Source organism: Talpa occidentalis, unplaced genomic scaffold (assembly GCF_014898055.3).
Source record: "Talpa occidentalis isolate TD23 unplaced genomic scaffold, MPIMG_talOcc4v2.1 talOcc4.9, whole genome shotgun sequence".
Classification (NCBI taxonomy): domain Eukaryota; kingdom Metazoa; phylum Chordata; class Mammalia; order Eulipotyphla; family Talpidae; genus Talpa; species Talpa occidentalis.
In genome coordinates, this window is record NW_023605305.1 from 74,872,177 (window position 1) to 74,886,755 (window position 14,579).

At 40.9% G+C, this 14,579-nt stretch overlaps 1 protein-coding gene and 1 long non-coding RNA gene across 5 annotated transcripts in view; one reads left to right on the forward strand and one right to left on the reverse strand.

The window, feature by feature from the left end:
* Positions 1-9,017, reverse strand: part of LOC119235766 (CD48 antigen-like) — a 28,531-nt gene extending 19,514 nt beyond the window's left edge. For 2 of the 4 annotated variants that reach the window (XM_037499321.2, XM_037499320.2), the window contains exon 1: positions 8,910-9,017. In XM_037499321.2, the coding sequence (XP_037355218.1) occupies positions 8,910-8,967 (58 nt within the window). In that variant the 5' untranslated portion in view covers positions 8,968-9,017. The remainder of the gene's footprint in view (positions 1-8,909) is intronic. The other 2 variants (XM_037499319.2, XM_037499318.2) reach the window with 1 other exon arrangement.
* Positions 1-14,579, forward strand: part of LOC119235767 (uncharacterized) — a 29,662-nt gene that overhangs the window by 13,426 nt on the left and 1,657 nt on the right. The window contains exon 2 of the long non-coding RNA XR_005122911.2: positions 12,389-12,540. This is a non-coding gene — a long non-coding RNA (uncharacterized LOC119235767). The remainder of the gene's footprint in view (positions 1-12,388; positions 12,541-14,579) is intronic.

Genomic DNA, 14,579 nt, shown 5'->3' on the forward strand with positions numbered 1-14,579 from the left:
TATTTAGTAACTTGTTAGCAATAGACACTCTTAGGCATTACCTATTGCATCAGAATCTTCATTTTAACAAACTCCTAGATTATGCCTATGGACAGTAAGTCTGAGAAGCATTATTCTAGGGTTGGGTATTCTAGATGTTCTGCTGGGTGGCCTTCTCTTCCAGTTACTGATGCCCTTGATGTTTGTTTTGCTTGGATTTTCCTCATGATTCCTTTTGTTCTCAGTGATCAGGTCAACTTGTCAGGGTCCATAGGGCATCAGAAAGCTACATGTTAGAGGGAATATGGCAGTCTCTGCTCTGCAGCCTGCAGAGAACCAACTGCACTGGAACGACATATTCCCTTGTCTCCCCAATAATGAAACTCCCTCCTCCTAGATTGGACTTAGCCTGGCTCACTTGCATGGCTCACTTAGTCTGGCTCACAGTTCCCCTGAGCCATGACACCCATGGCTCTCCTCAAGCTCCCGGCCATGGCATCCCAGGTCCTCTGAAGGGCAGGTTCTCTTCATGGGAACACAGAGTCCTGTCCCTTAGCTCCCACCTAGCACAAACAACAGTCATTTGTCTGACAGAAATTCTAGAGGAGCTTGCATTGTATCTGCTGTTGTTTTGCTCTGGAGAAGTAGTTTACTGGAGACTTTTGATAAAGCTTTTAAAGGAGATTATAGGAACAAGGGGCAGTTTAATCTTTTTAAATTTTATTCAGTTTTTGAATAGCTGATACAGTCACAAGGCTCAAAACTCAAAAGGTATAGAGTGATAGATAGTGACAATATACTTTCCCTGTTTTCTTTTTCCCTATATGCTTTCAGAGATATTCTATCTTAGGCATAGAAAACATCTGCTTACTTCCCTTTTCCTTTTACACAAATGCTAACAAACTGCTGTGAATCAATTACATTTTTTTTTCAGTTTGATGTAGGTTAGCAGTTATTTCATTAAAATATTTAAAGAGGTGCCTTAGTCTTTTACATGGTGGCATAGAATTCACCTCAATTGCTGTTAATCCTCTTCCCCAACTAATGAATATTCAAATTCTCTCCTTTCTCTTTTTTCTTTTAATATATGAATTACATATATAATTTTTTTCTAAAGTTGTGACTTTTTTCCTGTGTATAGTCACCTTTGTCATGAAGAAATTTTTTATATATTGTTAAATCTGCTTTCAGAGGTTTTCTTTTTATTGTCTATGTATTTTTTTAAATCATATATAGGCCATTCCTACTCTTGATTATAGAAAAATTATCCCACAAGTTTATTTCACTTTTTACTTTAAAATCGTGTGTGTGTGTGTGTGTGTGTGTGTGTGTGTGTTCCATTGTTACTATTGTGGTAAAATGTACATCACATGAAATTTACCACTGTAGTCATTTTTAAGTGTACAGTTTAAGGACTTATGCATATTTATAATGTGCAACTATCATAATTATCCATTTCCAGATGCATTCAGATCTTTGGTCCTTGAGGAAGTTTTGTATGAAACATGTGGTATGAGTTCAACCTTTCGTTTTTTCCTGATGGCTAACCAACTGTATCAAAATCATTCCTCATGTCTTTTTCTTCTGGAATTTTCATGTCTGTTTGTGTGCTGATACTTTGCTCTTTTAGCAACTATATTTCCATGGTATGTTTTAATATCTGGTAGAGTTATTCTTTCTGGTTATGCTTATTTTTCAGAATGTTTTTGGATGCCTTGGCCTTATATTTTTCCATATAAATTATCTGCTTGTCAAGATTTTTTTAAAATCTTATTGGTATATTTTTTTAATCAAGACCACATTTTATTTGTAGATTAATTATAGGAAAACTGAATTTTTATAACTTAATTTTCCTATTAGAGAATATGCTATCCTTTTGTATTTGTTCAGAAATTATTCTGTGTTCTTCAGTACTATTTTATATTTTTTGTCACATATCTTTCACATAATTCCTGTTATAGTTTACACATAAGACATTTTATTTTTGGGATAGCAGAATGTCTTTTAAGTTGTATTATGTAACCTGTCCATTTATTTATATTAATTCTGCATCCAATTCCTTTCCCATAATAATCGTGTAAAAATAATAATTGGGGCCTCCCCTGGTGGCACAGGTGGTTGAGCGCAGTGCTGCCGGCAGCCTCTGCAGCGCCGGTTTGATACCGGCCGGCCAGCGAGGGTCCCATATGGCGCAGCAGACCTTTCCTGTCTTGGCTGCCTCTCCCCTCAGCAGTGTATTTCATCAGTCTGCCTGTTCTGCTCCCCACCCTGTCTCTGGTGAATCCTCTCACCCTCCCGCGCATCTGGCCTATACCCCGGTTCTTATATGCATGAATAAATAAATCTTTAAAAAAATAAAAATAATAATTATAATAATGTTTCTATATATTATTTCAGTCTTTTCAAATCAAAAATTAAGTTGTTTATAAGTAAGGTAACAGAACCCTCCCCTTTGAAATTTTTATGCCCCATTTTCCTTCTCTGGTCTGTTGAAATAAATTTCTAGACCTACGATGGATCCATTATTGTCCTGAGTACCACATCAACAAACCAAAATTTAAAAATTTTCTTGTCCCACTAAGTGGTCCACTTGATCAAAATGCAGTACACAGTCAGCTAATCCCAAACACCAATCAGCTCTAGACACGCTACTTAGTTGCTTGCTCCTTATTCATTTTCTATTTTTCTCTTCCATAGTCATTCTTTTCCCCTATTCCTTAAGAATGGAGAATGCCCACTTCACAAAGTATTAAATAAAGTTGGTTTGCATAGCCTAACTTGTGTACTTTAATCATTTCTAACTGTTTTTGGTGATAAAGATGGGAACCAAAGCTAACTGCTGAGGACTTGGGGGGCAAGGAGACAGACAGTTGAGGTGCCCTCTAAATCCTTTGAATTTACTCTTGATGGCAACGGGTAAATCACTCTCAGATCTGAGCTCTGCTCCCTTAGGTGCAGCTCTCACCCAAATGAGCTTTATATTTAAAAATAATATATATAATATATATGTGTGTGTATTATATATGTATATTTATACCTACACATACATATGTGTGTATATATGTGTGAGTGTGTGTGTGTGTGTGTGTGTATGTATATATTTGCCCTGAATACAAAGGGATACATGAAATCTCAAAGTAGGTTCATAGCATAAACCACTGGAGGATTTAGGGACCTGAGAAATAAATAAAGAGGAGAAGTGTCTTGTTTTGACCAATGTCACATCAAGAACTAGGCAAGTACAAGTCATTAGGGCATCTACCACTAAAGAAATCTTCTTAAGTGGATAACAGACCTATTGCTAATAGGACTCTGAAAAGTCAAAACTGCCAATCTGGCAGGCACAGGCTGAGCCTCTAAAGCTGCCTGGAACACTCGCCGCCTGACTCTAAGACTCCCCTGCAGGGAGAAATTGGCCACGGTATGGTCAGAGCAGCACTGGGCCACCCTTCAACTTCAAGAAAAATTCCATGCAAGGAGGTGCATTGTAAAAATCTACAAAGTCCCAAAACAGCAGCACATCCCTCTCAGGTATTATTTTGGCTCCAAGATACTAAGGTCCAAGCTAAAGAAATAGGATATTCAAATTTCAAAGGATTGAATGTGCCACCTTCTCACACAGCTGTTTGTTCTTATGTCTAGGAAATGCAATCACAGTATCTGTAGATAGCTACAAAATTGGGAAACTCTTACTAAAACAACCTAGAATTACAGTGGCCATTATGAAAAACATTCCAATTAGACAAAAACATTCAAGTATGCTTGAAAGAAGGGTTCCCAAATTTAAAAAATTGAATGGGAGACCTATTTTAATTGACATGCAGACACCTCCAAAAGGTTACAAGATTCCAACCTCATTGAAAAAGACATATGATGTGTAGGGAGGATTGATTTGGGGGACTGATCTGTGAACCTGTGGGATCTGATGCACACTCTGGGAAGACAGTATTAGACCTGAGGATACCTAGAAAGTGTCTAGAAGTAAAAAAAAAAAAAATGCTTGGTGTTGGGGAAAGAAGCCATATATCTAGTGTCAATAGAGGTGTAGCAGGAATAACGGAGAAACACAGGAGAGTGTTTTTCCACAGCAGCTAATTTATCTGTTCAGATTTTCTTTCTCTACTGTAGTCAGTATTGGTAAATTATATTTTCCTACAAAGTTATCTTTCACATCAGTTTTCAATACATGCATATAAAATTAAATAAAATAGTCTCTTAATAGTCTTTCCTTTGTACATGTGGTTCTCTCCTGCTTTTTAATTTCTTCTTTGGCGTATTTACATTTTCTTTTTTTTTTTTTTTTTTTTAAATATTAAATTTTATTTTTATATTCCCCCATACAATTGCAAACGCCCCATTCTGACCCCAATCCTTCCCCTCCCGCCCCCACCCCCAAAAAGTGTCTCTGGTTCATAGTTTTTTGTTGATTTTGATTTTCACTTTCTTATATTCATTTTCCTGGTCCCTTATTTAAGTTTTCTAGATTCCTGCTATGAGTGAGACCATCCGGTATTTTTCTTTTTCCGTATTTACATTTTCAAAGGAGAGTTTTTGAGACATTGGAGACACTAGACCGACAATGCTTGTGTGCTGGTGGAAACGATTCAAGGGGTTTTCCTTTGCAGACAAAACACTTTCGAGGAGACAATTTGTTTCCCCAAAGCAGTGTTTGGTCTTTTGAAAAGGGAACTAAACAATTAGAGAGAAGACAAGTGGCCAGGATCCAGGAAAAAGTAGGAATGAGGGAATTTCCACAGACCAACAATGGTATCAAAACTACTAGAACTTCACACAACGGGGAAGCTACATTTTTGTCTGTGATTTTGCAGCTGCATGCTGCCTCCTCTCCACCCTATCTTCTCTCTCTCCATGTTACATTTAAATATACGTATTAAGCATATATTTCTCACAGACTTCAGAAAAGATTCCTTACTATGAACAGGAAGATGGAGTCACGATTTATAAGAAAACACAGAAAAACATTGGAGAGAAGTCAGTGCCACAATTCTTACAAGATCCAGAGTCCTGGCTCCAGTTCCTACTGTGCTTCTGGAACCCATAACAGGATCAGAACTAAATCCAGTAAGGACTGCAGAAGAGCATGTGGCCACCACCGCTTCTTTATCTGTCCTCTAAACCAGCACATCTTGGCCCCAGCCTTGAGGCTGCATGCAAACACTGTCCATACATTTTTTTCCCTCGCAAACTTTTAAGGATCTAAAATTAAATACAAAGATATGATTTCATATCCTTTAAATGTTTTAAAAATAAAAAATGTTTTAATAAAAGAAGAAGAGCTCACTAGTCCAACTTCAAACCTTAATGAGTGTATCATGAACCTAGCGATGCTGCATCTGCATAAACCCAGGATGTGTTCAGAGGAAAGGTTTTTTTTTTAAGATTTATTTATTTTTATTATTTATACAATAGCTGGGGTACAGGCCAGAGGCACAGGAGGGTGAGAGGAGTCACCAGAGACAGGTGGGGAGCAGAACAGGTAGACAGACAGAAAGTACTGCTGAGGGGAGCAGCAGGCGCGACCGGAGATGTCTGCCGCACGGTGGGAATCTCCCTGGCCGGCCGGGAATCAAACCCGCACTGCAGAGACTGTGAACAGCTTCACAGAGCTGTGCTCAACTGCCTGCACCACCAGGGAGGCCCAAAGGGGGCTTTGTTTGTCAGCGCTTAAAGGATGGAAAGAACAGTGTAGCTCCAGCCACTGGGAGCCAGTCACCTCCCTGCCTGCCCCCCCCCATCCTGTGGGACTTTTACAGCCTGGGCATGGCTGCCCTAAACTGCTATGAATTGGGGTGAAATTAATACCCACTGAGGTAGGAACAGCTGCAGCTCTCTCTGTAGGGTTTCCGGCCTCGGTGGTTGTTGGGCAACCAACAGCACAGACACAGAGGCTGCTGGGCCAGAGGTGGCTTCCTGCGTGCCCCTCAACCTGCCAGCTGCCCTCTGGGTAGATGACAAATGCTGTAATGACAGAGAAGGGAGAGTGCTATGGCACAGAGGATCAGCCTGGATGTAACCACATCTCAAGGAAAATGCAGCAGGTCTCCCTGAACTGCTCAGGGAGCCCAGTCTCCATGACCCTAACCGGGAAATGGCAGCATCTGCTGAGGAGGAAATGACAGAGAAGAGAAGCAGGCAAAGGCACCAAGGGAAACAGCTGTGTCCACATTGAGGGGCTGCAGGAGGAAGGGAGGGGCTGAGCTGTGAAGGAAGAGTGATTCCTTTTACATAGAAATGGCTCCTGGCCCTCATTCACAGGTCAGGGGTCAGTGTCTGTAGAGGGGGAGGGGGCAGAGGGAGGGAGGACAGGCTAGGAGGGCCTTGCAGCTGAGTCTCAGTTCTCTGTGCTCAGGCAGAACAGGGCGATGCTGCCAAAATCCTGGTTGAGACTCAGCAACACTGGGACCTCAGGCCGTTCATAGGCCCCACAGTGCCTTGGTTCCTTCAATGCAACGTGAGGACAGTGTCATCTACTGCCTTGGGGAAAGCCAGATCCTCCAACACTTGCCACAGTGCCTGGTGCTGGCAGGGCTGTTCCCTAGTTTTGACCCTTCCCCCTCACTTCCTCCCCAGCCCATATGTTGGGTGTGGGGCTGAACAGGATGCTTGCTTGACCCTTTAGCAATCGTGGGCTGGTGGCTGCACAGCACAGGCTTCGTGCTACTCTCCTCCTTGCCAGGCCCTCCCACCTCCTCAGTCACCAGCCAACTCTGCTACCTGTGGAGGTGTGGAGTCAGCCCCCCCAAAAGGGTCACATAGATATTCCCAGTAGGCTCAGAGTAGGCCTCTTGTCGCCTCGGGATGGGAACTATAGTTCAATCACGGCCTGTGAGCCTCAGGAGGTTTACTGCCATTCTTTAAAGAAGGCAGGTGCTTCTTCAGGGAAGCAGTGAAGGCCCAGAAGCCTAGGAGAAGCTTCTGTTCTTGCTCAAGTTCACTGTCCCTCTCTAATGAAGAGGAGATCAGCATGTCTTAAGCTTCTGCCCTTTTCCTAGTGAAAGAAGCAATCACTCCCTCCCTTTCATGATCTAGAAAAAGTTTATGGGGCTCATTCCGTTCCAGGTTTATCAGCAACCCTGTCCTCTAAGAATCTCATCCTTTCTCAAAATACGCATGAGGTCACCCCTTCTTGTCAGTCATGTGAAGGCTCCCCTTCTCTGTCCATAATGCCCCAGAACCTAAAATGCAGGATAAACTTTCCTGTCTTCTCAGTTATTCTTTAGGGTTTACGACCTCGTGCATTTTCAATATATATGCCATGAAATTGATTGTTTTCTCTTTGCTGATCCACCCGATGCTGTTTTGACTGCCCCTCCAGCCTGAGAAGGGTTCAGGGCAGTAGGGGTGATTTCTCTTGCACTCCCACAGCAGTCATTGTCGTCATGTTACTTTCACTTATGCTCGTTTTGGATTCCAATTTTTTCGTGATTAAACCAAACAAATGTATGTCTTTGTGCATCAGCTTCTCCTGTGTGGTAGGTTCTTTGCCATAAATCCCAGAAGTGGAATTACCAAGGAAAAGGAGAAGTGTTTAAAGTTCCTGACACATTAAATGAACTACCAAAAAGCTTTTCATTCATTAAAAATATCTGCCTATAATATAGAGTGGGGACACCCTGTCCCACTTCCCTGCCATGTGTAGAAACACCTGTCCTCACCTGCAGGATGTCAGTCTTATTTGCATTAATTTACCTGTGAAAATAACTATTTTCCATGCCAAATTATCTTATTTGCTTTTTTCTTTATGCTTCATCAGTTCATATCCTTTGCTCATATAACAACCTGATGGAATATTACACATTGATTTGCAAGGGGGAGCTACCAGTGCAACACAGACTACTGTGTGGGAGGTGGAGTGTGGGGGCAGAGGGAAGTCTGTTGCAATCACCTCAGTCCCAAAGGAAAGTCTTTTTAGTTTTTAAATTATTGGGCCATGATACAGCTCAATTATGAAACAAAAAAAGAACAGTATATTTTGTTATTTGTCATATCTATTTACAAATGTTTCATGAAGATATAAAATTATAAATCCACGCACACAGCTAGTCCATTTTCCTATGTCAGAATTCCACATCTCCATAGAATGTGCATGACTTCATTTAATCTCCCAAATAATATCTCAAGTTAGGTATTATTCTGCCATTTCACAGGTGAGAAAACTAAAACTCAGAAAGATAAAATCACGTGTCCCAGGGTGCACATGATTTGTCTAAGATTTTACCGCCAACACAAGACTGAGCCAGAATTTGTGCCCCGGTGGGTCTGATTGCAGAGCTCATCCCTCTTCCTTCTATAGCAGGTTTTCAGGGCAAGGCAGGGGGCCTGGGTCACAGGGTGCAGTATCTACAGCACACAACCACCACTACAGCTTGGAAACAGTTGGTAACCGCACCTAAAGGTCACCAGCAGATGACAGGGGGGTCATACTTCCCTTGCCTCCCCCGCCTCACCTCTGCAGATGAGGCCATAATTCAGGGGGCTCAGATAATTTGGCAATGGGGGAAGGGGAGTTTTGTGGTCCCACACTCTCCTCCACATGCCCTCCCTGACCTGGGAGGAGTAGAAGGAAGTAGAGTTTGGGGGTAGGGAAGGGATGGAGAGAAGAGTGGCAGGCTGTGGAGTATGTTCCTCAAAAACAAACCAAAAGAAAAAAAAAAAAAAACCAGGAACCTGGAAAATGCTGTTATCACAGAGCAGGCAAATGACTGCTTTTTGAAGCAGAGGCTGGCTGTTGATTTTCCTGTTCTGAGAAACTTGCAGGCATCCCAAAAAGGCCCTCAGCCACTGTCCCTGGCCCATGGCCCTCACACACCACATGTCAGTACCAACCAAGCCCTGGCCGCCCACCTGTGGCCCTGGCACCTCAGCCTCCCCGAGTCCCACCCTGAGCAGCCCAGCTGTGCGCTACTCACAGAGAAGGAGCACCAGGGTCTGGGTGGGGAACCAGCTGCTGCTGCGTGAGGAGTCCATGACAGCGGCAGGAGCTAGTTTTGATGGTGGCTCCTCCTCTGCCCCGCCCCTCCATCCTGCTGCAAGCTCTGCTCTCCAGCCTCTGTGCACCCTGGAGTCTCTTGCCAGATGAAACTGAGGGTTTGTTTTTTTTTTTTTTTTTTTTTTAAATCAGGATTAGTTTCTTTCTTCTGAAAAGAACAATCCATGTTGATTATATAAGAGTTGGAAAACACAAAAAATTGTATAGGAGAACAAATATCATTTATTATTACACCTCACCAAGCTAACCACCATAAATATTTTTTTCTTTTCAACCAGCTTTATCCAGATATTATTGACATAAACCATGTAAATCTACGGTGTATGATTAATGATTCAACACACACATATTTGCAAAATGATCATCCAGTGAGGATAGCTGCCACCTCCATCCCCTCACAATCACCTTTTATTTCATGTGTTAGGGTAATATTTAAGATCTACTGTCTTATTTAAGATCTGTTCTGTTAGCAATTTTCGAATGTTTAACACATTACTGTCAACAAGTCCCCATGCTGTGCACTAGATGCCCAGCCCTTATCATCTCATAAGCTTGACCTCACTGACTAACACCCACATTCTCCCACCCAGGCCCGGTCAAGCACCATTCTACTCTCCATGTCTGAGCTCAGTTTTTTTAGAGTCAACGTGTAAGACTATTTTTCTGTCATTTTTGTTTTTTTCTGACTTATTTCATCTAGTCATCAGGTTCCTCCATCTTATCAAAAAGGCAAAATTTCCTTCTTTATGGCTAAATAAAATCGAATTCTAATGGATACAATTAAGTATATATCTCTATAAATATATAGAGACGTATATACTAAATAATTACTCATATATGGGCAACTTACAGTCTGCCCTCCATATTCACGGGTTCAGCATTTGTGGACTAAACCACCTTACATCTGTGGCTGCTGAATATATGGCAGGTAGGAAAAATATCAGCATAAAAGTGGACCCACAAAGTTCAAACTTGGGTTGTTCAATAGTCAATTGTATAACTTATATATACATATATATGTATATATACACATATATAATCTATAAATATGTATATATACACATATATAATCTATAAATGATATATAAATGTACAATATATATGAAAATTTCTTTATCTCCTCATCTGGTGATGAATGTGGGGGTACAGGTATCTACTCATGGTTATGATTTCATTTCCCATGGATGTATCTCCCGGAGTAGAATTGCTGATTTTATTTTTCATTTTTTGAGAACCTCGCTTATGCTTCCATAGTGTCTGCCCCATTTACATGCACACACTTACATGTGCACAAAAGCTCTCTCCAGAGCCTCTGGGACACATGTTGGCGCCTGTCATTTTGATAAGAGCCATTCTCACAGATGTGAGGGCATCTCATTGTGGTTTTGCTTTGCATCCTCTGAGGACTAGTGATGCTGAGTGCCTTTTCATGTACCTTTGACCATCTGTACGTCTTCTTTTAAAAATGTCTATTCAATTCCTTTGCCCATTTAATCAGTCATATGTAGAGTTGCTCTGGGTATGTTCTATGCATTTTCAAATGAAATAAAAAATGCATTTCATTTTTAAATGAAATGTTCTATGCATTTTTAAATGAAATAAAAAGATCACTGGTTAGGTAAAACAGTGATCTCCACAATGTGTTGTGTGGGATGATCCTTTGTGGTATAAGAAAATAGAAGAATGTCTACATTTCTGTTTATGATAAAAAGAAAATCCACTACTAGTATGTACGAGAAGTCCCCCAGCCCTTGGCTTGATCTGCTTTTTGGTCTGTTTCTCAGACAGTCATGTATGAGACAACCACCCAGGAGAATGTGTGAGGCCCAAGACCTGGGTCAGAACGTGTTCTCACTCACTTTGTCAGCTACAGATGCCTGTGGTCTTGGTGGGAGGGCAGGGTAGTGACAGTCAAGAAATTTCCCATATTGCCCAGGTTATCAGGCATAGGTCACCTTGTACACAAGCTTCTTAACCATAAATAAAATTGATATTTGACAAAGTTTCATATTTCCCATAGTTTCTTTGAAACACTACTCTTGCTGCTGCTTTTTCTTGTTACAGGAAATAAATGTCCTTTGTTCACTGCACCATGGCAATATCAGTGATTCAGCCCAAACACCCACCTAGAGGACAAACCCATGGAGCTCAGTATACACAGGGCAGGATATCACTGTGCTGACCAGAACAGTGGTATAAATAGATACCCTGACCTTTGTAGAGAAGACAACACCAATAAAACAGAGAAGAAGACAGCAGAGCTGATACTTCTCCCTCCTAGTGTGAACCTTCATAACACATTATGAGGCCAAACAGATGACCCAGTTAAGCTGCACAGAAATTCACCAAAAATTCAAAGTTGTACAGGTCACCGTGAAACGCTCTCTCCTGGCAGTGACTGAGTGTATCTCTAAGAGACACGGACATAGCTGTTAGCATTGCTGTGATACAGAGGAATAATGTGAACAGTCTAAATGTTCTTAGTTTCTAGGTGTCTGTAGCTGGAAATTTTGGATTCAAAAACTCAAACTTGTCAAAAAAGCTCAAGAACCATCTGAAATATGGGCTTTTCTCCACTGTTACTAATAACTCTTACTCTTCATGCATATTGAGCCTTCAGGTATTAGTTAATGTTGTGTGAAGCCATTATAAATTGTAAGATACTAAAATGTTGCTTATTTCATGGATATGGACACTTCACAGTTTTGGTTTGTTTTAAGTATTTATTTATTTATATAAGCGCTGGGTACATTCAGAAGCGCAGGAGGGTGAGAGAATTCACCAGAGCCAGAGCGGGGAACAGAACAGGCAGACTGACGAAGTACACTGCTGAGGGGAGCAGCGGGCACCGCAGGAAAGGTCTGCATGCCATGTGGGACCCTCGCCCAGTGGTGGGAGATCGAACCGGTGCCGCAGAAGCTGCGGGCAGCTTCGCAGCCCAGCGCTCAACCGCTGTGCCACCGGGGAGGCCCAACACTTCACAGTTTTATAGATTTTATTTTTGCATATGCTTTAAAAAGTACAATTCCTAAATTAATAAATATTTATGTGGTGGGAGTGCCTGCTTAAAATCTTTTCATTTGTTTTTCATATAATTTTTATAAACAACTGACATTTGCTATTTGCTTGCATTCTGTTTCTTCTAATGATTTTAAAAGTAAACATGCTATATTCAATTTTACTAGTTGTTTCCTGTAAAATTTAAAATACAGTTTGGACCTATTTTCAACTCTAATTATCAGTATTATGAATGGAAAGATATGTGTATATTTACTTTCCCATCAATGACAACTAAGCATGTTTTTCTCTCTACTACTTCTTAATTTTTGTTGATATAATTTAGGGTTTTATATCGTTTATCATTTTTAAATCGTGTTTACTTCATGTCTTCTTTTCCAGAAGTCTAAAAATATTTGCACTACAAGTTTGGTTCTCCAGCCGCTTGAGAGGAATGTGCTGAACTGGGTAAAGCTCAAGTCTCTGTGAGAATAAACCATTCAATGTCAGTATTTTCCTATACTGAAACTGGAATTGGACCTGGAAAGCATCAGGTAAACAAAGGACGTTGCATTAGTCCTTTGTTTTAGAGCAGTGTTAAAACCAACATCTGTTTCTGTTAGAGATACACTTGGTTGCTAGGAAGAGAGCTCTAACTGGTGACTGTTTTGCCCCTGTGGCCACAAAAAAATCTGTAGGGCAGCAGTGCAAAGCAGAAATAGTAACTCCATGATGCACCATCATCCTCAGCTCCTTGTATTTTTCTGTTCCTTAGTGTGTGTGTTTGTAAGCATGTAACTAAGGGGCACCCAGGGACCCCAAACTGTTAGGGGTGCACTTTCTAAGGGGGCAGTCACCCACATGAACCAAGGGAAAGAAAGCATACTCTTAGTGTGAAATATCTTTTATTGGTATAGAATTGGAGGAAAGACAGAGAGAGAATTTCAAATAACAGATTCGTAATAAAACTCCAAATATCACCTCTCCCCTTTCGTAGGCAAATGCCCAGCCAGACAGGCTCAGCCTGCAGTGAAAGACTGCGGCCCAAAACTTACCACAGGTCTAAGTTACTTTCTGGCAGGGAACCACAAGAAAGAGCCAGGCAGTTCCCTGAAAGCTAGGACAAACGGAAAAGAGGGAAAGTTAAAAATTTCTGCTAATATGTCAATTTTTAGTAAATCACACCACTACCACCAAATACATGTTTTGTGTTGGTCAATAGAAATTCTTGAGGGCAATTAGGGGCCCAAGTGAGTTTCCCACAGACATTTCCCCTTTTCCAGTCAATATTATGATTGGATCTACTCTTACAGGACTTATTACGATTGTGGATGATATTTAGCAATAACAATTATAAAACATTGAAAAATAGAGGTTTATTACTTAGAAGACCTGAAAATTAGGCAGCTCTTGGGCCACAGTGAGGTCCCTGGAAGGTGAGAGGGGATTGGGGGGCGGCTCTCGGGAGAAAGGCCCTGGCCTTGGGTCTTGCTTTTATAAAGGCTTAGGGTGGAAGAGAATTTAGGGTTTCTTGGACTTATTATTTATTGGTAAATTTAAATTATAAGAGCAGGGAGAGAAACAAAAATCAACCAGAATCTGTAAAGCAAAAGGTGGCCCAGTGTTGGGCAGCAGCCTGGCTCTTATCTGTCCTCTGGCAATTTGACTTATTCTTTGAAGTAGATGTCCCTTTCATATGGATGCCTATGCCAGCAAAGCCCAAGTTGGGTATTTGCATTACAAAAAGAAAAGTCAACTCTGGGAGCTAACAATACAATGTACTTGGGAACGGAGAGAGAAAGTAAGTAAGCAGCCGGCACTTTCACCATAACAACCTTGAACAAATTTCTTCGAGTATTGATAGATAGATAGATAGATAGATAGATAGATAGATAGATAGATAGATAGATAGATACATAGATACATAGATACATAGATAGATAGATATATTTCTGTTTAACTTATATTCCTAGAATTTCAAAATCAAGCACATTGTGCATTTATAATATTAAATTCTCTCAAATTGTTCCCCAGGAAAGCTGTGCATATGTACATGTTTATATTCCCACTGACATATTTACATTCCCACTGTATGAGAGTTCCTGTTTTTCCACAGCCTTACCAGTACTGGTCATTATTATCCTGATTGTCAACTAGAAATATGAAAAATAGCATCACTTCCATTTTTTATTTTCTTGGAATTTGAATGTCATTTTTTACAAGTTAGCTCATTGGTTTCAACTAATAATGAATTGTTCAAAGGAAAAGACTTCTCCCTTCTCTGCAATTGATGGCTTTCCTCACCCTGCTCTCAATTCCCAACATAGGGAGTGTTCAGATCCGTAGACTTATAAAATGTCGATTGAGCCAATACAGACAGGATATGTGTCATAGCATCTGAGGGGGAAATTGAGTAAAATTCAAATGAGGAAGAATATATTGCTAATCAGAGTCATGAGGGCTGGGTGAGAGAGAGACAGAGAAATGATTGTGTAGGATGTTCTGGAAAGTTGTTGATTCAAGTCCCATACAAGGCTTATAATGAGGGGCTCTGTGTGGGGTTGCTCCATGGGGGGAGGGGTGGCTATGCTTG